General features: G+C 45.4%; 6 protein-coding genes across 6 annotated transcripts in view; 3 read left to right on the forward strand and 3 right to left on the reverse strand.

Annotated features, from left to right (window-relative positions):
• The window catches only part of Pmar_PMAR027596 (hypothetical protein), a gene marked incomplete at both ends in the record, with an annotated part of 5,925 nt that extends 702 nt beyond the window's left edge, over nucleotides 1–5,223 (reverse strand). Inside the window, 9 exons of the mRNA XM_002786039.1 lie at nucleotides 982–1,096; nucleotides 1,408–1,466; nucleotides 2,041–2,161; nucleotides 2,898–3,142; nucleotides 3,187–3,269; nucleotides 3,799–3,976; nucleotides 4,470–4,586; nucleotides 4,772–4,822; nucleotides 5,140–5,223. Coding sequence (XP_002786085.1) covers nucleotides 982–1,096; nucleotides 1,408–1,466; nucleotides 2,041–2,161; nucleotides 2,898–3,142; nucleotides 3,187–3,269; nucleotides 3,799–3,976; nucleotides 4,470–4,586; nucleotides 4,772–4,822; nucleotides 5,140–5,223 — 1,053 coding nt within the window. The remainder of the gene's footprint in view (nucleotides 1–981; nucleotides 1,097–1,407; nucleotides 1,467–2,040; nucleotides 2,162–2,897; nucleotides 3,143–3,186; nucleotides 3,270–3,798; nucleotides 3,977–4,469; nucleotides 4,587–4,771; nucleotides 4,823–5,139) is intronic.
• Nucleotides 5,224–6,590: 1,367 nt separating this feature from the next.
• Pmar_PMAR027597 (aldo-keto reductase, putative) lies at nucleotides 6,591–9,494 on the forward strand (the record flags this gene model as incomplete). Its single annotated transcript, XM_002786040.1, has 7 exons — nucleotides 6,591–6,697; nucleotides 6,802–7,029; nucleotides 7,272–7,326; nucleotides 8,928–9,020; nucleotides 9,067–9,164; nucleotides 9,212–9,299; nucleotides 9,369–9,494. The coding sequence occupies 7 exons, from the start codon at nucleotides 6,591–6,593 to the stop codon at nucleotides 9,492–9,494; spliced, it is 795 nt and encodes a 264-aa protein (XP_002786086.1).
• Nucleotides 9,495–11,052: 1,558 nt separating this feature from the next.
• Nucleotides 11,053–12,059, forward strand: Pmar_PMAR027598 (Vesicle-associated membrane protein, putative; the record flags this gene model as incomplete). The annotated part of the gene is made up of 5 exons (XM_002786041.1): nucleotides 11,053–11,075; nucleotides 11,168–11,218; nucleotides 11,262–11,364; nucleotides 11,839–11,925; nucleotides 11,973–12,059. The coding sequence occupies 5 exons, from the start codon at nucleotides 11,053–11,055 to the stop codon at nucleotides 12,057–12,059; spliced, it is 351 nt and encodes a 116-aa protein (XP_002786087.1).
• Nucleotides 12,060–17,237: 5,178 nt separating this feature from the next.
• Pmar_PMAR027599 (hypothetical protein) lies at nucleotides 17,238–17,673 on the reverse strand (the record flags this gene model as incomplete). The annotated part of the gene is made up of 3 exons (XM_002786042.1): nucleotides 17,238–17,399; nucleotides 17,449–17,563; nucleotides 17,612–17,673. 3 exons carry the CDS (start codon nucleotides 17,671–17,673, stop codon nucleotides 17,238–17,240), a joined length of 339 nt encoding a protein of 112 aa, XP_002786088.1.
• Nucleotides 17,674–18,458: 785 nt separating this feature from the next.
• On the reverse strand, nucleotides 18,459–20,835 carry Pmar_PMAR027600 (protein phosphatase 2C, putative; the record flags this gene model as incomplete). Its single annotated transcript, XM_002786043.1, has 9 exons — nucleotides 18,459–18,695; nucleotides 18,987–19,160; nucleotides 19,213–19,463; nucleotides 19,510–19,663; nucleotides 19,982–20,084; nucleotides 20,132–20,351; nucleotides 20,396–20,537; nucleotides 20,627–20,739; nucleotides 20,784–20,835. The coding sequence occupies 9 exons, from the start codon at nucleotides 20,833–20,835 to the stop codon at nucleotides 18,459–18,461; spliced, it is 1,446 nt and encodes a 481-aa protein (XP_002786089.1).
• Nucleotides 20,836–21,441: 606 nt separating this feature from the next.
• Pmar_PMAR027601 (hypothetical protein) lies at nucleotides 21,442–22,257 on the forward strand (the record flags this gene model as incomplete). Its single annotated transcript, XM_002786044.1, has 1 exon — nucleotides 21,442–22,257. The coding sequence occupies one exon, from the start codon at nucleotides 21,442–21,444 to the stop codon at nucleotides 22,255–22,257; it is 816 nt and encodes a 271-aa protein (XP_002786090.1).
• Between the last annotated feature and the right edge of the window lie 76 nt (nucleotides 22,258–22,333).

Genomic DNA, 22,333 nt, shown 5'->3' on the forward strand with positions numbered 1-22,333 from the left:
TCTTTGTTTTCTATGTGGACGAGTTGAAGCCCTCTAGGATCATCAGCACTCACTCGCCGTAGTGAAAATAGTAAAATTGTTGCTAGTGGAATTATTTTCCACATTTGAGAACTCCTGAAGGAATATCTAAGATTTTTTCCAACAAAAGATGTTGTGTGGAGGAATATATGTTCTTCCTCAGCTGAGTTCAGCAGAGTTTCTCAAAAATTATAGAATTCGGGTAGAAGTGTACAGAAACCAATAAGAATTTTCATATTATATCACCGACGAATGTAGTCGACCATGCGCATCTTCTTCTCACGGAGTGATTGGGAAAAAAAACTTTTTTTCCACGTAAATACGTAAAAAATCATTTTTCGCGTGAATTTTTTTTTGTGGAATTATTTCATGAAAATCATTTTTTCCCATCCAATTTCCAACATGATAAATCCATTCATGTATCAAATACACACAGAATGTGGGGCTATTCTCCCCAAATTTCTGAAAAAAAAAATAAAATTTTAATACCACATTTCCAACTCAACACGATGTTATAACGGTAAGAGTCTCAGAGGTACTTTTTCTTGCTATGATAGTGAACAACAATAACCGCGCGTTTTCAGTTGTATATTTACATTGAAGTTTCACCCTAGTGATATGAAAAACACTAGTGGAAAACATATTTCACGACTACTGCATATCACCGCGAATATCGCGTTTTTCACTCATTACTACATGGGTGAAACTCAATCATTGTGATTCACGATAACAACAACAACAACAACAACAACAACAACAATATACAACAACAACATTTTTTTCTAATATACAACATATTCTCCAACAAACGACGGAGCGAAATCAAACGATTGGGAGAAATAAATAATTGCTGAAATCACTCTTCTTGCGAGTCTTTTTCTGGGTGTCTGTTTTCGAACGGATGCACCTGACGAAATTTCCAAAATGTGGTAGGAAAATAAAATAAAAAATAAATTGTCATACCGTAATTTCCACATCAGCAATCATGTGAGCTGGACCGTCCGCGAGAATGCGTTGCACTGATTCTGAATTTGCCATCAAAACAAAACCAAGGGAAGCGGGTCGCGATCTAGTTCTCCTGAAAAAAACCATGAAAATATATGTTTGCTTTTTTCAAAATTTTCCTCACTGATCCCAGAGTATACAAAAATCAATAAAAATTTCCCGCAAATTTTTTGTCTCGGAATTTTCCTCTTGTGGTGACCTAATTTCGTAGCGCGGTGACAAATTCTCACCCAGTGTTGGAGTACGAATATACGTTCGCTTTCCTCAACTGCTAAGCTCAGGAGGAGTTTCCTCACTAATTATAGACGTATACAAAAACCAATAAAAGTTTTCATATTGTCACCAACACATGTAATGTATTTTCCCACACTCCAATGGACTTACGTTGTATCGTTCGGACCGGGTTGCAGTTGCCGCGAATGTGCGACCAACACCTTCCTCACCTAAAACACGATATATTGGAGTTTCACGACCGTGATATGAAAAACACTAGTGAAAAACATATTTCACATTTCACTTCAAAAACGCGTAAAATATGTGTGGTGTTTTACACGTGATATGAAAAACACTAGTGAAAAACATATTTCATATTTCACTTCAACAACGCGTAAAACATGTGTGGTGTTTTACACGTGATATGAACAAAATATTTTACGACTATTGCAAGGCGCAAATATCGCGTAAATCACCGAGTTTTACGCCACTCCACGTAGAACGGGTGAAACTTCACTGTTATTGAGAATTATTTATTGGAGTTTCACGCGTGATGTTGAAAAAACACATTTCACAATTCACTTCGCGAAAAACGCATGTGAGCAGTGAATAACGTGTAACATACTTAATGTAAAATATGTTTTTCACTAGTGTTTTTCATATCACGTGTAAAACACTACCCATGTTTCACGCGTTTTTGAAGTGAAATATAAAATATGTTTTTCACATCACCGCCGAAACTCCATTATAATGAACATCACTAAAAACAAGTAAAATTTTGAAAAAATAATCGCAATTTCTCACCTGCCCATATTCCTCAAAATATTCCCTCAAAAACACCGGCGATTTGAATCCGAACTTGTGAATGCGGCGAACGATGAAAATGCAATTCTCATCTTCTTCATCGAGCTCTTGCAATAGCGTTCTGATAAAATTAAAAAATATTACGCACTAAGAAGATTAAGATATCACGCACTATGAAAGATATTACGCACTCAGAAGATAATACGCACTACGAAAGATATCACGCACTACGAAAGATATCACGCACTACGAAAGATATTACGCATTACGAGAGATATTACGCACTATGAAAGATATTACGCATTACGAAAGATATTACGCACTATGAAAGATATTACACACTACTACATCCTCGATGCGAAGGAGCGGAGCTCGCCGAACCCCCAACATCATACGCAATATATACAATGTCTCGGATTCGATCTTGGGTGCTTTGAATGATGACCCAGAATCCTAACCTACTGAGCTAGTAAACACTGTTTCGAATGCGAAAGTCATCAACCTTCGCTTCCTGGATCTACCAACTCCGAACTGTGCAGCCTTCATAATACAATTACAATTTCATACCCAACAGAACGATGCGTTGGTCCTTGTCGAAGTCGCTCTATTTGTATCGCATGTTGACCTCGCGCACGCACGCACACGAAAGCTCTCCAAGCACCGCACTATGAAAGATATTCATAAAGGAGATCAGCTATGCACATGGTCAACTACATGCGTTGGTGACAATATAAATTTAAAAAAAAACTCTCATTAGTTTCTCTACATTTCTAACCGAATCTCATAACCAATTTGAAAACTCTTGAGCTCAGCTGAGGCAATAAAACAAATATTCGGAATTTTTTCCCCAAACCCACCTCAACGTTTTTCCCGAACCCTCATGAACAGCAACTTGCTGCGAAACTTGTTGTTGCTTATTATTATGATGATGGCGATTCCCACGACGATATCCCTCTTCTCGTTGTTGCTTTCTCTCAGGAAAATTCCTATATTCCTGCTCCGAAATTTCTCGGAAATTTCCTGTTCGAGCGCTGTCGCCACTACCGGGCGGACCAGCCTTGTTCTGGCGAATATCCGCATAGCATAAATTTTCCGGATCAACCTGAAGAAAAAAATTTCTGACAAAAAATTTGTATTTTTTCTTACATTTTCTGCATCACGAACAAAGTAACCGACTGGAGGTAATATCATATTACCGGACGAATCTCTTTGGAGAACCATCGGAGGCGCTGAAAAAATTTCCATGGAAAAACAGTGTTAAAGGAATTTATGTTCGCTTTCCTCAGCTGAGTTTGGGGTTTCCTCACTGATTATAGAACTCGAAAACCAATAAAAATTTCCAAAAATTTCCCAAAATTTTCATTTTTGATTCGCAAATTTTCCCAAAAAAGAAGAAAAAAATGTCCACATTTTTGAAAATCCGTAAATCACAATACCATCGGCCGAAGAACCCAGAAAAGTTTCATATATACAAATTATTTTTTTCGCATCTACGAAATGAAAATTTTTCGGTAATCTTTCGCTATATATACCACGCCACTTTTAATCTTCGAAATCAGAAAAAATTCTCGCGAAAAGAATTTTCCATGATTTTCCGATGTATATTTTCAGCGGCAAACTTTAATCTACGGAGTGAAAAATTCTAAAAAATAAAGTTATATATACAGAATAAAAATTTTCTAAAATTTTGTGTTTTTTTTTCAAAAAAAAATCACATAATCCAATAATTTCAACGATCCCAACTATTCCTAATATTACCTATATTCATCGGGGACATTTGCATAGGGTTAATCATGGGCGACTGAGGTATTCCGCTATCCGAAGAAAGGGAGCAGACACTGTTCGTAGGAGAGCCTCCGGTACTACGCACCATCGCTGGATTGCCGATATACGCACCGTAGTAGGCCGCAGCTACTGGGGAGGGGGAAGGGTAACCCTGAGAGAAAAATATATGAAAGATGCACATGGTCAACTACATGTGTTGGTGATAATATGAGAATTCTGAGAGGATATTTTACGAAAAATTCTCTTTAGAAAAGGAAAAAACGAAGAATGAAGAATTTGTGAAACTTATAAATTTACAAATTCCCGATGGTCCACTCTGTAGTGGGACCATTTCAATGGAGTTTCACCCTTTTAGTGATGTGAAAGACAATAGTGAAAAACATATCTCACAACTACTGCATATCACCGCGAATGTCGCGTTTTTCACCGAGTTTTACGTCACTTCACGTAAAACGGGTGAAGCTCGAATACACTACCCCTAGCACGCAGTAGAGCAGTATGAAAAAAAGCGAAAAATTTTGAGGAAATTCTTGTTGGTTTCTAAACTTTTATCCGAATTCATGTGTATAATAGTGAGGAAATTGTCGAGCTCAGCGAGGAACAGCAAACATATATTCCTACTCCAACAATACCCAATGATTTACGTATGTTTGTTGTTGTTGTTGCTGCTGTTGGGGGATCGCTCCGTATGGAAGCTGATATACAGGAGCGCCGTACTCGCCCTGTGCTGGTGGAGGCGGAGACGGGTAGTTACCAGTGGTCTAAGAAGGAGTATTAATAGACGATTTATGAGGGGTGAAAAATTCCGGAAAATTTGACATTTCGAAGCTCCTACAGATAAAGAGTAGGATGGTCCCGCTCCCATGAAGGTTGGCGACGACGCATAACCCTGTGGCTGAGCACGCAAAAGGAAATTCTCTGCGATACCACACCTCGCGAAACTTACATATCCGATAGGAGCGTAACTTCCAACGGAACGCACTGAACCGGCGGGCGACTGAAATAGGAGGAGTGAAAATTGAAAATTGAAAATCGAAAGTTTCGAAATTTAACTTGAAAATTGAAAATTTTCGAAATTTCGAGTAGTTGAATTTCGAAATTTTCAAGTTAAATTTCCGAAATTTCGAGCAGTTGAGTTTCGAAATTTTCAAGTTAATTTTCCGAAATTTCGAGCAGTTGAATTTCGAAATTTTCAAGTTAATTTTCCGAAATTTCGAGCAGTTGAATTTCGAAATTTTCAAGTTAAATTTACGAAATTTCGAGTAGTTGCAAAAAGAAACAGGACTTCATTCCTAAAAGATGAAACCAAACTACCTGCGGGGTCATTTGAGGCGTCCCCGGTGCTATTGGATTGTACAGAGTTTGATAATAAGCTACAGGCGTTCCGGGCTGGGACATGGGCGTTCCTGGTTGTGGAGAAACTTGTCGGTTTTCGCATGAGCCGATGGGGAGTCTCTCATGCTGCTGCTGTTGTTGTTGGTAATATGCGTTGTTGTTGGTACCGTACATGTTATTATAGTAGAGGAGAGTAGAAGAGCCTTTACGACAACAAGAGAGGTAAACTGAGAAAAAATTTCCAAAATTTGCAACGCGAAAAAATATATTCTTAGCCGAAACTCATATAGAATGTTCTTCCGAAGAGAGAGATTCTGCTTAGGAGAGATGCCTCGTGAGTTTTGATCGTTTTGTGTATGAAGTGTTTACATCGCTAGGCATATCTTCTTTGCAAAAATTGGTGGAAAAATGACATACGCGGGGATCGAACCTGCGCCACTCCAGGCGCAAGTTGGGAGTCTTAGCTGTTGCCGCCAAACGGCGAGCGCCGAAGTGATGAGCACGTAAGTGCATAGCGAATTAGTAGTTTTTCTGTTCATTTATTCTGAGTCTTTGAGGAGAGTATTACGGCAGTATCATTTTGGTGCTTTTCCGTCCATGCCTGGTATTGCGCCGTGTGAATAGGAAACACAACAGTATCAACAACAGACGGGCTCTTACACTATACTGCTCCTTCTTGGAGAAAAGTCGTAGTAGACTTCGAACTCAGCAAGTGCCAAAGTGATGAAAGCCGTAAAGCTTCTTATGAAGACTGAGCTACGTTCGTACGCAAACTCAATGAGCGGAGCGAAGTGATTTTCTTTCCATGAAATGGAACAATGCCATCTCAACAACTGTAGAACTACAGCCGTTTACAGATAGCGTCTGCAAGGTCACCCCTACGCTTGCTTGAAGCGTTGCCCTGTCATCGTTAGTTCAACAGCCCTTGAAATTCTCACCGTCCATATCTCTTTTCAGCTAGTTTCTAGGCCCACGAACTCCGGTAAGGCTATATTCATATGAGAGACGCTAACGAAAGCTATAGGGTAACGCAACTCGAAATGAGGTCTACCGTCTTTTTTGTAGTGAAGCGTCACAGCGAAAAATGTGTATTATCTTGACAGCTGTTAATGTGTCCTACTAGATCTGGCTTGCTCATTACAAAGCATTTCACAATTAGTGAAAATTTGAGTTACGTTCATCTCCTGGGGGCGTTTCAACAGCGTTGCTCTCCGCACGGGGAAGAATCTAGTTGATTTGGGTTGATTTAGTTCACACTTTGATACCAGAAGTTGATCCTCATGCACCTTCTCGAGTGTTCCAGTTGGCTGCTCCTCGTGGTAGGTTTTATCGGAATAAATCTCTCACCGTTTATGCACTGGCTGTAGATACTCTGTGTAAGCAGCAGTGTCGTGAATGGTAGTTCGGTGACTTTGAATAACGGCATTGAAATGCCGGTTATTGGACTTGGTACTTTTATGTCTCGCGGAGACGAAGTGGAGGAAGCCGTGTACTCGGCCCTTCAAATGGGTTACAGACATATTGATACTGCTGACTTGTAATATAAGAGAACCTCTGTGTATACATATGGGAACTAAAATTGTAGTTGAGAAATAATCAGTGTGGGACATTTGTAACTATCAGGTAGTAGGTCGTCTCTAGGTACATGAACCATGAGCAAGTCGGGAGAGCGCTGAAGCGCGCTATTGGTGATGGAATCGTGAAGCGATCTGATGTATTTTTGGTATCGAAATTGTGGCCTACAGATTACAGGGCTGATCTTGTGCGAAACAGAGTTGAAAAGATGCTCGTGGATCTGCAAGTTGACTACTTGGACCAACTGTTATTGCATATGCCAGAGGCATGGGAGCATCAGAATGACTTGGAAGAGTAATAGGGAACTTCTTGTTTTCATTCCACTGAGCATCCATTCGAAACTTGAAGTTTCGTGTCGAAGCAGGAACACTTCATGGGGTCTTCTGGAAGTTTGGAATTGAAGTTCAGGGACGTGAAAAACACTTCTTCAACACGTTTGGCGCATGTTGGATTGGCTGGGTTTCAGCGTGTTTACCTCTCAGTTACAGCCGCTTTTTCCCCACCACTCCAGAGGGTCTCCCAGCTGTCAATGCGAGTCATGATCTAGGTGACACGTGGAGGATGTTTGAGGAGTTGTATGAAGAGAAGAAGGTGGTAGTTGAGATGGTCGTAGATGCTTTGAAGAATTTACCTTTTTCTGACGCTGTGTTAGACATAGACATGGAAATATACATATATGATAGAGCAGACCTGATTGCGAGTCACAATTCGCGATCTGTTGGCATGGGACGAATAGGATGCCGTTGAGGTGGGATCCCCAAGTTGGGGATCCAAGTTCGATCTCGCGTTGGATGATTGCGTTGGAGACGCCAACGCAATCAGCCCGCGGAGTTCCCACAATCTTGCTGTAATTTCTACTGCCACAGCAGACTGTTATTGATATCAGCAGTGCCATTGTTATTCTCCGAAAAGTTATTCATCCCGACATTGTTTCTCTGCCAAGTTGTTCATCTTCGAGATTTTCTCGGCGAGAAAACCTCGCAAATAACTTCGAGAAATTCTCAGAGTTACTTATCCGTGTGCTGAGAATGATCAGAACTCGGGAGAAAGTATTCACGGTCACTAGCGCTTCTTCACAGTCTGTTGCTGGGTCATAGGTCAGGAATGTTTCTCTGGCTTGATTTGTCCTATTCGGATGACTGAACGTTACGTATACGTAACTAACGCATAGTCGTCGTAATTTTTCGAGTGAAAATACCATAGTGGTATTCTCTCTCGATGTATGGTACATTATGTATCCAAACTGGATATCCAATAGAACTCATCGGAGCCAGGCCAAGATTGATGACGACAGCGGTCTATTTCACCTTGTTCAGTTCCGCTGAGTTGAGCGCAACGAAGCATAAGTCGGAATTGATCGTGAGTGTTTGAAAGGGCATCACGTACGATTGCTAAGCATTACACAGTGTCTCGTGGGCACTAGCTAGAGCCTTACACATCCAGTGGTCTTCGACGGTTCCGACTGAGTCATGTAGTCTCAAGATCATGGTTCCCTGTAGACGGAAGTCAGATCGGAGGAGAGTTGTGAACTGACTTTCCATGCTCTGCTGAAGACTGACATTCGATGGCAGTCGACCACTGATTTTCTGGACATGGATACCGCTTCATGAGAGTATCGGAGTGTGAAGCCCTATCAGCATTATTACTATTTTAAAGGAGAGTTACAATCCTACACTGGTTCAACTTGAACCGTTCAAGGACTGAAGACTTAGTCTACTGTGAAGGTCGACCTGTTGTGCTATCGAATGAGAAGTGTGTGAGAAACCCTCAGTGGAATAACTATTGGCTCTTGGCAACAGGATCGGCGCCGCCATCAACGCCATACTTACGTCTAACCGCGAGTTGATGGAGATGGTACTGTTGCACGAGTGCCCGGAGTGCCCGATGCTGCAAATATGAGCAGGGTTATTCCGCATACCACATTATGGTATGCTATGCAAGCTGGATAGAAGTCGCGGTCTCTTACTTTCTTTATATAAAGTAAGAAGCCGCGAGGCTTACAGCTGACATTTTGATCACTCACCATCTCCCAAATTACTCATCATCAATGATGATTTATCATTCACATTATTTACCATCTTCCAAATTGTGCTGAGTTTGGCCCGCCCATGCTCCGAAAAACGCCCAACCTGTGGTGTTGTTCACGCGTTTTGTTGCAATTTATCTTCTTGCTGGGAATGCTTCTGCTCAAGGTTCGTTCCATTGGAGTCAGCAACTTCGGTATCCAGCGAACGACGGACCTGTTATCCAAATCACGGATCAGACCAGCTGTGAACCAAATAGAAGTAGTGTCCTGCGCATTTGTGAGGGGTCAAGAGTTTATTTGTTGAGGTGCATCCTTTCCTACCACAAGACAAGTTATTAGACTTCTGCACTGCGAGAGGTATGAAGGTGGTTGCTTATGCTCCATTGGGAGCTCCTGGATACCCGTAAGATGCTGATACTGTTGTCAACTAGGAGAGCGTAGGTCATCTAGGTACGAGCATCCAGGACCCCTCCCTGATGTTTTCCATCACCCAAGTATAAAACAGATTGCTGTCAGCCATGCGAAGACCGCGGCTCAAGTGAGCCTGGGATGTTCCACTGTTTCCGGCGTCTACTTGGTTTCGATAGGATACTATTTATTCGAGCAGGTTGCTCTGCGCTGGGCTATTCAACGAGGGACAGTTGTGATCCCCAAGAGTGTCCGAAGAGAACGGATCGAAGAAAACCTGAACATATTCGACTTCGAGTTGTCGGAGGAGGAAATGGTAGACTAACGACCAAGGGCGTGCAGTGCTTCCCTCTTTTCGTGAATTTTTGTACTGAGAAGTTGACGTGATGTACTTGTACGGTTATTGACCAGGAATCCTGGTCCAGGTTCGTGTGCGGTTTCAAAACCTGACGAGCTCTTATGAATACATAGAGGTGAAGGAATCCAGTCCCGAAACTCTTGCATGACACTGATAAGTGCGTACTCGGAAGTGCTCACGGGGATTCAAACACCTTGTATGTGAAGCTCTTCACGACTCACTTCGGCTCAGGCTTCTATCAATGATATTGGTCGCGATCCGAAAGACCAAATTCGAGCTTTCATACTACCGTTCGCCGCGGATGGTGGGAGTATCTTCGATGACAGCGAGTTGCTCCCTGAAGATGAACTCTGATTTTAAATGATGAACATTTCTAAAGTTGCTTGCCTTGTATTGAACACGCCGTTGATTCCTTGTAATACACAACTACATGATTTTCTGGTCTTCGACTGCTGGGTTGGGTTGAAGTCTTTATTGGCGATTCTGCATAGCAACACTTCCATTCTCCTTCGTTCTCTCGTTTCAGTTCTCATACGAGCTCTTATAAACCCATCCTAAGCTTCAATATTGTCGGCTTTCCGGTTTGCTTCCGTTCTTCTCCAGAAGTTTATAAGTTCCTCACATCTCTGTCTGCTGGCCACAAACTGTGTCACGGTGGTCTGAGACTCTGAACACGGAGAAGGGAAGAACTCAGACTCCGAAATCTTTCTCCGTGCTCATAGGTTGTGAAACTTCAGACTCTGAAGTTCAGAGATGAAGCTCCGTCGTTGTTTCTCGAGTGAGTGAGCGCGAGCGAGATTGGATCATTGGAGTTGATGTTTCATTTTCAATCCACTGAAGAGCAACAGCATTAGGTGATTGCTACAAGTTCACAAAAGGATTTTGGTTTATGCTGTAATACGACATAGGCAGGAATCTCTCTCTTTCATGGCTGCCAGCTCTAGTGCGGCGTTTGACAGTCCTACAGTACCGCTCACAGTGGCGAACGCTGAGACTGTCGACAGTGCTCCTCGTATCCTCTATTCGATGGTCGCCAGAGGTGAAAACTGATATCTCATGTTTTTTGTCATCATCGATATACACCTCAGATAAAACTGTTCTGTGTGAATACGCGTTTGTCGGGGGAAACTTCACGACCGTTGCCAGGGTGAGAACTGGCCAATTCGACTGTCGCTTCGATTGAGGGATGAAGATAATCGACTTGATAGCTCTGATGTCGAAAGCCTATCTCCCAGAGCTTGAAATCCGCCTGAATGTGGGAAGTTTTTCGAGGCTGAAGGTTTACTCTTCGAGAATGGGCTAAGCTGGCTTGGTCAAACAACAGGTGCTTCTGGGGAAGATAAGCGCGCAGACGGCCGGTGTATTGGAGGAAATAAGAAAGAGTTATGTCTACGATGGGTGAGGGAGTGGATATTACACTCACGTCATAGTAAGTCATCATAGATACACATTTCACTATCATTCTCTGCTGACCTCCAGCAGGCAGCAGAACAGTCAGCCACCTTGCCGCATTACTTTCCTTTGCATGGCGGACGAGCGAATGGGCAGGTATTCATCTCACGCTCCACTTGCGGCAAGAAGCTTGAATGTTGCTAGAACCTTCCTGAACGATGAAATGTGATGCATACATGATTTCTCAGGCAGAGGCCTTTTAGATTCCTCGAGGATTTGAAGAATAAGTTTGAAGAACAGTGAGTCGCGCCTTGAATGGATGCGTTGAGCGGATTTTGGTAGGTTCAATTATGCTGTAGTGAAAGCAGCTACGCCTCTCCAGTTAAACGGAGAAATGCAGCACTCTGTGCTTGCGACCCTGATGGAGTTCCACAACTCTCCTGAGGTAGGTTACTTATCTTATTAACCGACCTCATCATTAATATCAATTTACTTATCGTAAGTAAATCGATAAGTTCACTTCCTACGACGTTCATAGTCTGCCTCTCTCCTCCATCAACCAAAATTGAGTCGCATGAACCTGTGTGTGCCACAAGAAATAATTCCATTGAAATGGGGAGATCATCTCATCTCGCGTCGAGATTCCCGAGATGTGATCGCGGGATCGAAGTCATTGAGGAATCTTCGAAGAGTAAAGATTGTGTGTTACTTCGCGACGTGGAAGAAACTGCACTGCAGATACGTCATTGCCAACCCGTGCCAGCGTTATATGGCTAGAGACTCATCATTGATATCATAAAAATAGTTTTTCCGATTTCCGTTCACACTGAGTTGTCATGTCTTCCCTGAGGAAAACTGCCATTGAATATAAACCTCCGGACGGAGGGAGTTCGAAACGTATACAGTTTGTTGATTTCAGGCCGATACCATCACTAGGGTGAGAGCACATATTGGTAATATCCATGACAACATGGTTGAAAATATTGATAACATAATTAAACGACAGGTTGGGATCAGATCGGATTCAATGGTGTCGATGTTAGTCGTATTCAGGAGAAAATTGAGCTCTTAGTCGAGAAGACTGATGATCTCAATCGCACAGCCACCATATTCCGCAGAGAGGCGAGATTAAAGACTTGAAAACGCGCCCTTGTTTGAGTTGAGTTGTTCAGGCAGCTGACCTTCGTCGACAGCTGTGGTGGAGAAACAAGAAGATGCAGATTCTGTTCTGTTGTTCCGTGCTGGTGAGTACCGAGACGAGTCTCTGTGGACCCTGGGCTGGTCCTTGCCAAAAGTGCGGTGTTCAGTTGGTCATACTTCTCGCTGGAATGTGGGTCTGCGGCGGCCCTTCTTTCAAGTCATGTCGGGCGTCTTCACTTCTATGATGATATATGTGAATTTTACCTTATGCTAGTTTCGAAAGTCCTTCCTGTCGTTGTGTCCTCTCAATGAGGTTTAATGAGGGGCTCCCACTAGAGATTATGAGGATGCTCCATCCGAATTCCGCAAGCTCAGGAAATTCTCCACAGTACTTATTTTGTGATTTTCATACACCTCAGCGGGATATTGGAAAAATCGGCGGAGTAAATCAGTTGCCTTGGGCAACTCAGTAAGTTTATTCACTCTGTCCAGCGGCTAGACTCTAGCCTGAAGGCTCTTCAGGAAAGGCAGTTTTGACATAGAACATCAGATTCAGAATCTGATGATCAGAATCCTATCGCATTTCAGTGCTTCAAGATTCTGCGCACGAGGCTCAACGAGCCTGAGTCAAGCGGGCCGCTTGAAATGGCTCGACTGTCACCGCCATAGACACGGCTGATGCTCGTGGGCTATGACTGCACATATCGACGGTGATGACCCATCGGATGTTTCAGGCCAGAATGTAGTACTTTAGCAATATCGTTAAGTCTATGACGCATCACAGTCAAAAATGGTAAGTGGAAATGAACTTCCGTCTGATGATCAGACTCTGATTTAATACCACTGAATCTAGACCTCACTGATTTCTTTGCGAATATCCTCCACATGCCCCTGAAGTGCGGCTTCGGTGTTCTTGAGCCTGACTCGAATCCTATAGAGCAGAAACCAGCAACTGATCTAGCATGAGTAATGTTTGTTAGCCATTTTCTGTACGGTTCTCCCAGATGAGGAGCTTTCCCCTGCTGTCATCCTTTGTGTGAACGCGCGCGTCAGTTGCGGCATCGATCACAAACGGTTCATTCAACGCCCGATGCAGCCATCCCAGTAGTGGAAGCTGTGACGCCCGATATCTCTTCTTTCTCTTCTCTCCAATGTCAATAATCTCACCTATGGAGTCCATCAGCGACAACGCACATGGCCCAAAACTATCTAAGCTATCGAAGTAGGTAAGGAAAGGCCATGCCTAAAGGCCAGTCAGAGACTTTCGCGTGAGTCACTAGTGATTCATCAGCACGATTATGCGCACAAATGCGATCAGCCACGGCCCACCAGATGTTTCGGAGCAAAGTACAGTGCTTCAGCGGCATCGTTAGTACTATGACGTATGCCAGTCGGCGCTGCCCAGTGAGCTGGGAACTGCGTACTGTAGATGTAAAGTACCCCTCCTGCTGTTGTGTCCTTTCTCAATATGGTACAGTGGGGCTCTCCCTGGAGATTATCAGAAATAGCGCTCGCGGTGATATTGCGGCTGAACACCACCGAATCGCCATCTCTGAGAAGATAATGGTGATCTCTTTCAATCTTCACCATCGAGGAAATGGGTCCGCCTCCCCCGACACAAACCTAAATGGGAGTTTGCCTCGCGACCTCCTGTGATTGAACACCACGTCGACCATGTTAATCTTTTTAGACAAGCCCATGCGCAAGGTGGGCTTCGCGGTTTTCCAAAGGTAGAGTGCCATATGGATAATTTGGGGAATATGACGTGCGATGGTGTGACGTCACCACGCTGACGCTGAACCGCGACGCCGCCACGAGGATAGTGCCATGATGGCGCCGCCATCTGAATTCTGCAAGTTCATCAGACTATCATCCGCTGGTCCATGGTGTTTGCCATACTTCCACGGCACTCCCCGCTGAGTCAACTGCTAATGAGCCCTCTACTCGACCGCGTGAGGATCGATGAAATGTTGCCGCGCCTTCCACGTAGGATGAAAGAGAAAAGGTTACTCATGACTGATGAGTCGTCAGCACGACCATAGCCGCAGATGTGGACAGCGACCACCCATTAGAGGTTTCAGAGCAGAGTGCATCACTCCAGCGGCATTGTTCATACTACGGCGACTGTCAGTCGGCGCTGCCCAGTGACCTTCAAGCTAAGTACTGTAACTGGGTATACTGGTCCGGGTCGCGGACTCCTGGATCACCGTCGAGTGATGACTACTCAAGCGTGAAGAGCGTGTGGTGGGGGCCCCACCGTGGGGCGCATGAGCTCGCCCCTTTTGACATCGAAATTGTACTGACTTGGATCGGAGCGATCTGAGTAACATGTAGTAAGATCTTCAGAGCAACGCGAACAATGACGCAATCCTTGATGAGAAATTACCTGGTTTTCAAGTGAAAGGTACTCTCGTTAGGTGGATATTCTCAGAAACCTTTTCGGGATGCTTGTTGAGATGTTCCCGAAATTTTAGAGTCGTTCCATAACATTCGCAGAATCTGCATTTAAATACCCACAGTACCTTCTCTACGGACCACTGTCCGTAAGCCCCTGTGCTGACCGCTTCACGGGGGATGAGAACTGGATAGAAGAAGCCGTTGGGTTTGAGCTTCCCTTTGACGGATCGCCCAATGAAAATGAAGTGCTGCCATAAATAGCGACACGCCCTCAACTTTGCGAGTAGAGAAAGATCCGGATTTCACTTTTCGGAATCAAAAAACTGACACCCGGATCGTTTTTATGGTTGCAAATCCAATTTGGATGTGCCGATTTGAAATGTTAGGATTCGCACCCTAATGAAGCGCGAACGTTACGAGATCAGTAAATGACAACAATTGAAACGAGAGCGTTACGAGATGCAGCTTGCCACATGCGGAAAAACGACATGGGGTAATGGTGAATGGGCAAGATCTACTCTTTACCTGAAATCAGATCTTGCTCACCTACGATAAATTTGCGTGCCTTAGCGCGCATTAGAAAAAATTGCAGAATTGTTCCCGGGATCGGTTCTTCCCGGGATCGGTTCTTCCCGGAAACTTCCCAGGATTCTTCAAAGGATTCTTCCCAGGAACTGGGAACATGGGAATAATGGTCGATTGTTCCCATCTGTGTGCAACCCTGGCACTTACTGCCAGACAGATCGAATAGTCTGTGGCAGAATCTCTGTTACAACTGTCCGCATAAGGGATCGGCGCTCATGGCTTCGGTGATTGGATTCGCAGGGACATCTCTCATTGTGTGCTATTTATTAGGAAATTCCTGATAGGAATTCTGGGAGCCGCTCAAGAGAGAGTCCCACGCATGAGTAGCCTGGGCTGTGAGCATAGAGCCTAAGCGGAGCCTTATAGACGCTTGCGGAACGTACTCGAAAGTCTGCATTCGGAGCCTCTTTGCCCACTTCTGCATAGACCGATCTCGATCCATCCTACACTCTACGGGACAGGAGACTCCACATCAAATTGTCCCTGCTTGGGGCGAGATCGAGTCTATGGCACAGAGTCTGTGTCGCAGACAGTGACACCAGATATTACCACCACCAAATTTCCCACCAAGGTCCTTCGTAAATCTTTTCATAGTGGTACAGCTGTTGCTCGTTATAGGCTATAACTTCTAGCCAGCGGCTATCAGTCCAGTATCATTTATCATTATGATAGGACCGAGAATAGCCCTGATAGGATCATCCTATCTATCTACGATGATGACCAAGGTGTCGGCCTTCTGTTCCATCACGGAATGATCCGGAATCGTCCCGTGCCTGCACTGGAGGACCCCCAGTACAGTCTCGGTCTTGCCAGTCGAGTAGACCAACCGACATAGGATCACAACCCAAATATCCTCGCCATTCGTCCTGCCGAGTATCAAGCAGTGAATGAGAGCCTCGGGAATCTTCCCTGTGATATGTCACGAAGGACACTCGAGCAGGCCCTGCTCGAGAGGACCTGCTTGTGGAGATCGATTCTATGGATTTATCCCGCTCTCCATTCTTCCAATCATGGGCGAAGTCTCTTAGTTGCAATTTCGGAAATTCTACCAAGCGGAGGGGAAATTGAATTTTCCCTAGAACGGATACCGAGAAATCCACTCCAGCCTATGTCAACATCAGGTCTGGGCATCGCTATAGTATGGTGAATCACCATTGGTTATTGGATACCGAGGGAGTCCCACGGAGGGACCAATATCTCCTAACGAGGTTTTGGTTTAAGACCAACCCCGCGGATAAGACTCGTCAATGAGAGGATAGCTCATCCTTCGCAGGATGCGCCCATGAGCGGCCGCCTGCGATTATTGGTGTGGTGTCATTCTCGCTGATAGACTCCACCAGATGAAAGGTGATTCCTTTATTCACCCTGCAACTTGCAGGCTACGAGTCGAGGACTCTAGTTTGGATCACAAGCATGCAATGCGGAGTATGGATCGATGACCACTTTCCGACTTTCGGACCCCACATCGCAAAGTGCTGTTGAGTCATACCGTTTCACTTCGTGTGAATCCCAAGTCAGGACTGTAGATGATGATTCAGACTTCCGAGAAACTTTCCGAGAGCTCCCTGGCAGTGCCGAGTTGGCACCGTAGGGTCTACTTCTCTTCTTAATCAAATGCGAACGGCTGTGTGTTATTTATTCGATTGATGATGAAATTCGGACAGTGTAGCCAATGAATGTAGTAACCTCAATCTCTTTCGAACAGGCGAGGTTGCTTGAAAACTTCCCGCACTATAGTACAACGTTCCCGTTCGGCGCGCGTTGACAGCGACAGATGTTGTCGTAGCTACGGTTCCATCTACATTCCATATCATCCACAAACTCCTGATATCGATGTTTGGAAAACTCGGGCGGCGAGCCGATAGCCACTGGCCAATAGCCAGCTCGTCACAGAGAGCTGTTGACTGCATTGCGGCGAGTCTCCGCCTGACCTGCTCACTCCGAACTCCTCAGAGTTTTTATTGTCTTTGCTATTTTTATTTATTGCTATTTATTTATTCCTTATTGTTCCATCGTGGCTTTTAAAGAAGATACCAAAGACATACTTGAGTCCGCTGATCGCCTTCGGCGACAGTACGACTTCTATGGTGGTGGTAATCGCAGCGCGAGACCATTTTCGACCAGCAGCTACCCCTCAGCGCAACTTGAAAAATGTATATCAACATCATAGTCAGTTACACACAGAGTAAAAGTAGTTCATGAAGTGAAGAAGCCACCGAGGATGTTGCGTGAGAAGCCCGGATTAGTGTTCTTCGAGTGATGGTCTCCCTCAATGACGCCGCCAACGGTGTCGGCCTTGTGTCTAACCAGTACAGGGATGGGCGGACACAGACCAACAGAGCTCTTATGCGGGAAGGTCTGAGACAGAATGAAAACACAACTCAGAATGCAATGAGCTCAGCTTTACTTCGAGACGCAATGACTTGAGGAGTGCCGGTGGATCGTTGTTCATCTTAGGTTGGTAGTAGCGGCGTTCAGCATGACTTAGCGGGGCTCTGTGGAGACGAGTGGCCGCGAGGGTCCTAAGATTGAAGCGGATGCAAGTTCAGTCGGAAAGAAGTAGAGATCACTTTCGAAGGATTTCTGCCTTATGTTCAGTTGAGCGGTTGTGAAGAGGAGTGGAGTGAGTCATGGTAGAGTTGTCAATGTCCCAGAGCTACAGTGATAATCCATGTCTACTTCGTTGAGCAACGACGAATGGAAATTTCAGCGCGCGCCACTGTAATCGATTATGACCTCAGTTCCCTCAACGGAACCAACTCGACTTCGTTAAGATATCGTAAGAATACTCAAGAGCGCAAGGACAGTAAGCTGAGACGCACCATTTGCGTATCATACAGTTTCATTCGTCGTCTCGCTCGTATCTCATTATTATCGTATATTCATCTACAATGCCCCATCACAACCACTGGAGGTTGTGTTGCGTTGGGCTATTATTGTGGTGTCTACTTCCTCTATACACGGAATTCCTCGGATACTTCTGCAGTTCGGAGAGCGGCTAGAAATATCATGATGTGGCTCGGAGAATGCAAGGGAAACCTAAGGGCTTTGTCGCTCAATTGGGTGCCTAGACGGATGGTATCACATGTCGACTTAAGATAGGCGTATCTTTTTTAGGGGGCGGCCACGAGTCGCCTCAGTTTTCTCTCCCCCTACGTTCTGGGTATGATCATTAACTAGTTCCCGGGTGTACATTTCAAGAGGATGCTCCCCGTTTGAGCAGGATGTACTTGAGCACAGAGAAACACTGTGGAATCCTAGCTGCGAATTCTCCACGCCGAATTAGGAGAGTATAGTAAGCGAAACAGAGGCCGGAGTGCCCACGAATGCGTTTCGTGCAATCTTGTTTGCATGTTAGAAGAGGTTACTAATAAATTAACACAACATATGAACGTAACTGATAGCTAACTCAACTCATCATAGCGTTCGACGGCTTTTCTTCGCATTTCTTGAGATGGGCTCCTCATCGGTAGGCGGCCGCTTCCGACTCTTGATCTCATCGGAGATTTCAATCTCGGATGGCACGATATGAACTACCACGGCAGTGAGGTTGTCGTCAGATAGAAGCTCATATGCTCGCCGAACGATGCGACGGGCGCATGCATCAGGTTTAATTAGATTGCAAGGTGACTGGGTAGCCAGCAGTGAGGCTATCTGAGGCGGAAAGATACCCTCTCCTTGGGAGATCGATGCTAAGGTGAAGGCAGTGTGAGAAACTTTTTTGAAAATATTCGCATAGTCAACTACATGTGTTGATGTCAATATAGAAACTTTGGGAAATCTTGGTGAGTTTTCGACGGCGTCTACCCGAATTTGTATGTCAACTTCTGTATCAAGTGAGAAAACTCTCAGACTCTGAGAGCTGAGGAATGCAAACATATATCACAACACTGAGTGAAGAAGAAGACGATTACAGCCGTACAGACTACTGCAGAGGAGACCCACCATGTCATCAGATTGGACATCAAACACTCCATCCGAAGCTAAGACCACTGTCCGATCTATCGCGGGGTCGAGGTCGTGTACTCTGACTTCTGGATGATTGTTGATCACCATTCGAGGACTCTTCAAAGGGAGGTCACCCAGCGAGCGGGAAACGGCCAGTCCCCATTGAAGCACCTGTGATGAACAACGATAACCGTTGAACTGACAATTGCTTCAATCGCGCTACTTTGTCACCAACAACAACGATTTCGGGAGTAAAAACCCGCCACGTGCCGTTGATCTCGATCACAATTCCTCCCCTTTTCTCAATCCACTGCCGCTCATCCTCCCGACTAGGCTTATGGTCCTCCGTCAACCTCACGCAGTCCATTCCACCGCTCCTGGTTAGGATAGCTCGAGAATCTCCCGCGTGCGCAACGAGTATCTTCAGCTTCTCCTCAGAGTCAGCCCACATAATTGCCATCAACGCTGTCGTTCCTGAGAAGAAATTTCGAAGGAACCGCTGCTGGTGATCGAAGGACACCATCAGGGATGTCACGAGCCGATGCCATCTGGAGAAAATCTTCATCAGTGAGGATGAATGCTTGCCGGACGCTTTCTTCTAGTCGCTGTTGAAAAGGAATGGTAGGGTCCCTTGCTGCAAGGCATTGGGATATGCTATTTCCTATGTGGTCCACCTGATGCAACATACACTCTAGAGAGGCGCAAGCTTTCCTATACCGCGGAGAACAGCGTGGGAAAGTACGCACATGGTCAAGTACATGTGTGATTGACAATACGGGAATTCTGAGGACGGGAATTTTCGGGAGTTCCTTATTGTTTCTGCACACTCTATCTGGGCTCACGTGCTAACTCCCATGTTGATGAAACTCCTGAGCTCAACTGAGGGAAGTTACATATATATTGCAACACTGGTTTGGAAGGCTCGGTCCTCTAGCTATCATAACATAATACGCCATATGTCAACGCCCTATGGCATACGAATAGAAGCTCACCGTATAGTCGGCACACGTCGAACCACTATGACCATCGAAAACGGCAACACCGTGGACTGGAGGATCTGTGTCTGGAGTGACGAGAGATAAGTCCAGCATGAACCTACTAGCGGCTCGTACGAGATCCTCGGTCCCTGCAAACAGCCTTACCTGTCCTCATTGGTCCTCTTGTTCCCTTTCCATGTGCTTGCTCCGACCCAGATTCTCATTCCAGAGTTACCGAGGTGGACCAACTTGGGAGTTCCTTTATTGATATCTTCTTTGCCCAGCTTATCCAACTGCTCCGCGTGGAGATGGACGACACCTGTCTGGTCCACGTGAGTCGAAGTAGAGACACAGATACGCCTCTCGAAGTTCTCTTGCAAGGAGCCTAGCAATGAAGCCAGTCCAGCAGTTCTTGGCATACGAGCCCACCCAAAGTCGTCTCGGCCTCTTCAAGTTTCCTCTCCAGCTCCTTCTTCTCCTCAACAGTCGATAGAGCTTCCAAGGCTATTCTTGTTTTTGCTACAGTCTGGCGTAATTCCAAGCGTTTCGAAGAGATCGTATGATCCAGTTCCTGAAGACGACCGGCATTCCATTCGAATAGGACGAGAGATGGAGTGTTGAAACGGAAATTGTCGTTCATGATCTATTGTTCGCACCCACTTCTAGATTTGCTCTATGGAGATCGGAGAGTTCCTCATGGCGCAGCAAGTGCTCTAGAGTGGCGAAACGTCGTCGGCACAAGTAACAGACCATCCGAGGGGCCTTAGTAGCATCTAGGCAACAAGTTGCTGATTCTTCAATGCAGAGGTGTGTCTACCTCCAACATTGGCTTTGGGGTCCGTCTCGGGCCTTTCCTCCGAGGTTGGCATGACTAAAGGCAGAAGCTCTACAGCCTGATTCATGTGCGTGAGCCACCGAATTGATCACATAAACTCAAACAAAGACAAGCGTCGTCAGGAAAGGAGTACGACAAGCATTTTCACGCGGGAAAAAACTCTTTTGGAGAAGTGACAGTATAGGAGGACCGTCCACCGTAGATGAAAGCATGATTAAGAGTTTACACGGGCCGCTTCTTTTGGACGGAATCCCAACGTCGTCTACAAGGGTGGACTCCACTATATGTATGCACATCACTCGACAGGATCAGGGAGAGGCAGGATCAGCTGTGCGAGCGTGAGCAATCGATGCTAATTCAGCAGTGCCGCCTGTAAGGGCCCTCTGTATAGCCAAGGGATACGGATCTCAGCATCCCAAAGTCTTCCGTTTCTCAAAGGAACTTCTTGCACACGTCGATGGAGTTCGGAAGCCGATGCCTCTCCTGCTGGAAGCAACCGGTTTGTGCAGCACGCAGGGATAAGTTGTCCATGCGTGCTCGGCACAGCTGTCACAGCATGGCCGTTGTCCAGGTTCTCTGAGAGAGTTCTTCGAAAATGAATTCTGTCAGTTCCACCAACTTCAGGGAATTTGTGAACCTAATGAAGGCAGCCAGACTCCTATACTGCGTAGCCCTTGTGGGTTTCCCTTCGGCTCAGTGCCAGCTCTTCCTGAAGCCGAGACGATTCGGCGATATCTCCGAGAAGACTCAATTTCTCACGGTTGAACTGCCCAAGAGTGCGAGCGGGCTGTCTCTCGGAAGCCCGGTCCCTTTCGTAACACCTGCGGGCTGCTCCCCTACGCTCAAGCAGACTGCTGATAAGTACTGTGTGAATGGAACTTACGATGCATCGGGTACAGTGGAGCTTGCTATGGACTTGAACATCTTCGACGTGGAGATCCCAACGAAGACGGTTGTGCTGGGCATAAAAACCACTTTGAATCAAGGGAATGCGACGAATTTGACAGCGATGACTGGTGGCTGTGCTATGTTGTTGAAGCAGACACTAATATTCCTTCTACTAGATGGAGTGGTCACTATGTGTACGTCAGGGGGCGGCCAAGGTAAATACGACCCCAAACTACCAGGATATGTGTCTGATATCACTTTGAGCGGTGAGCTCAAGCTGACCTCTGGCATCAAAACGATCACCGACTACAACTATTCATTGCCAGGATATGTCCATGCTGGTGAGCGTTTCAATATGGGTATGAATGCGTCCATTTTCAACAGCAGTGGGGTGCCGAGAGGGGCGGGCGTCAATTCAACTTTCACGGTCATGTTGCACAACATAGAAAGTTCTCTGTTCGACTGGCGTATCTTCCTCGGACTTCATACAGACAGCTGGGTCTATCCGCTTCCAGTAGTTCATCTCGATACGGCCATTGTTGACAGTGTCATACATCTCAAAACATAGTGATATTGCAGCACTTTATTAAGGTCAATGGCAATTTCGAGTGTGATCGTGAATGTGGCTTCGCCCCATGATCCTG

This window comes from Perkinsus marinus, assembly GCF_000006405.1.
Source record: "Perkinsus marinus ATCC 50983 genomic scaffold scf_1104296931912, whole genome shotgun sequence".
NCBI lineage: Eukaryota > Perkinsozoa > Perkinsida > Perkinsidae > Perkinsus > Perkinsus marinus.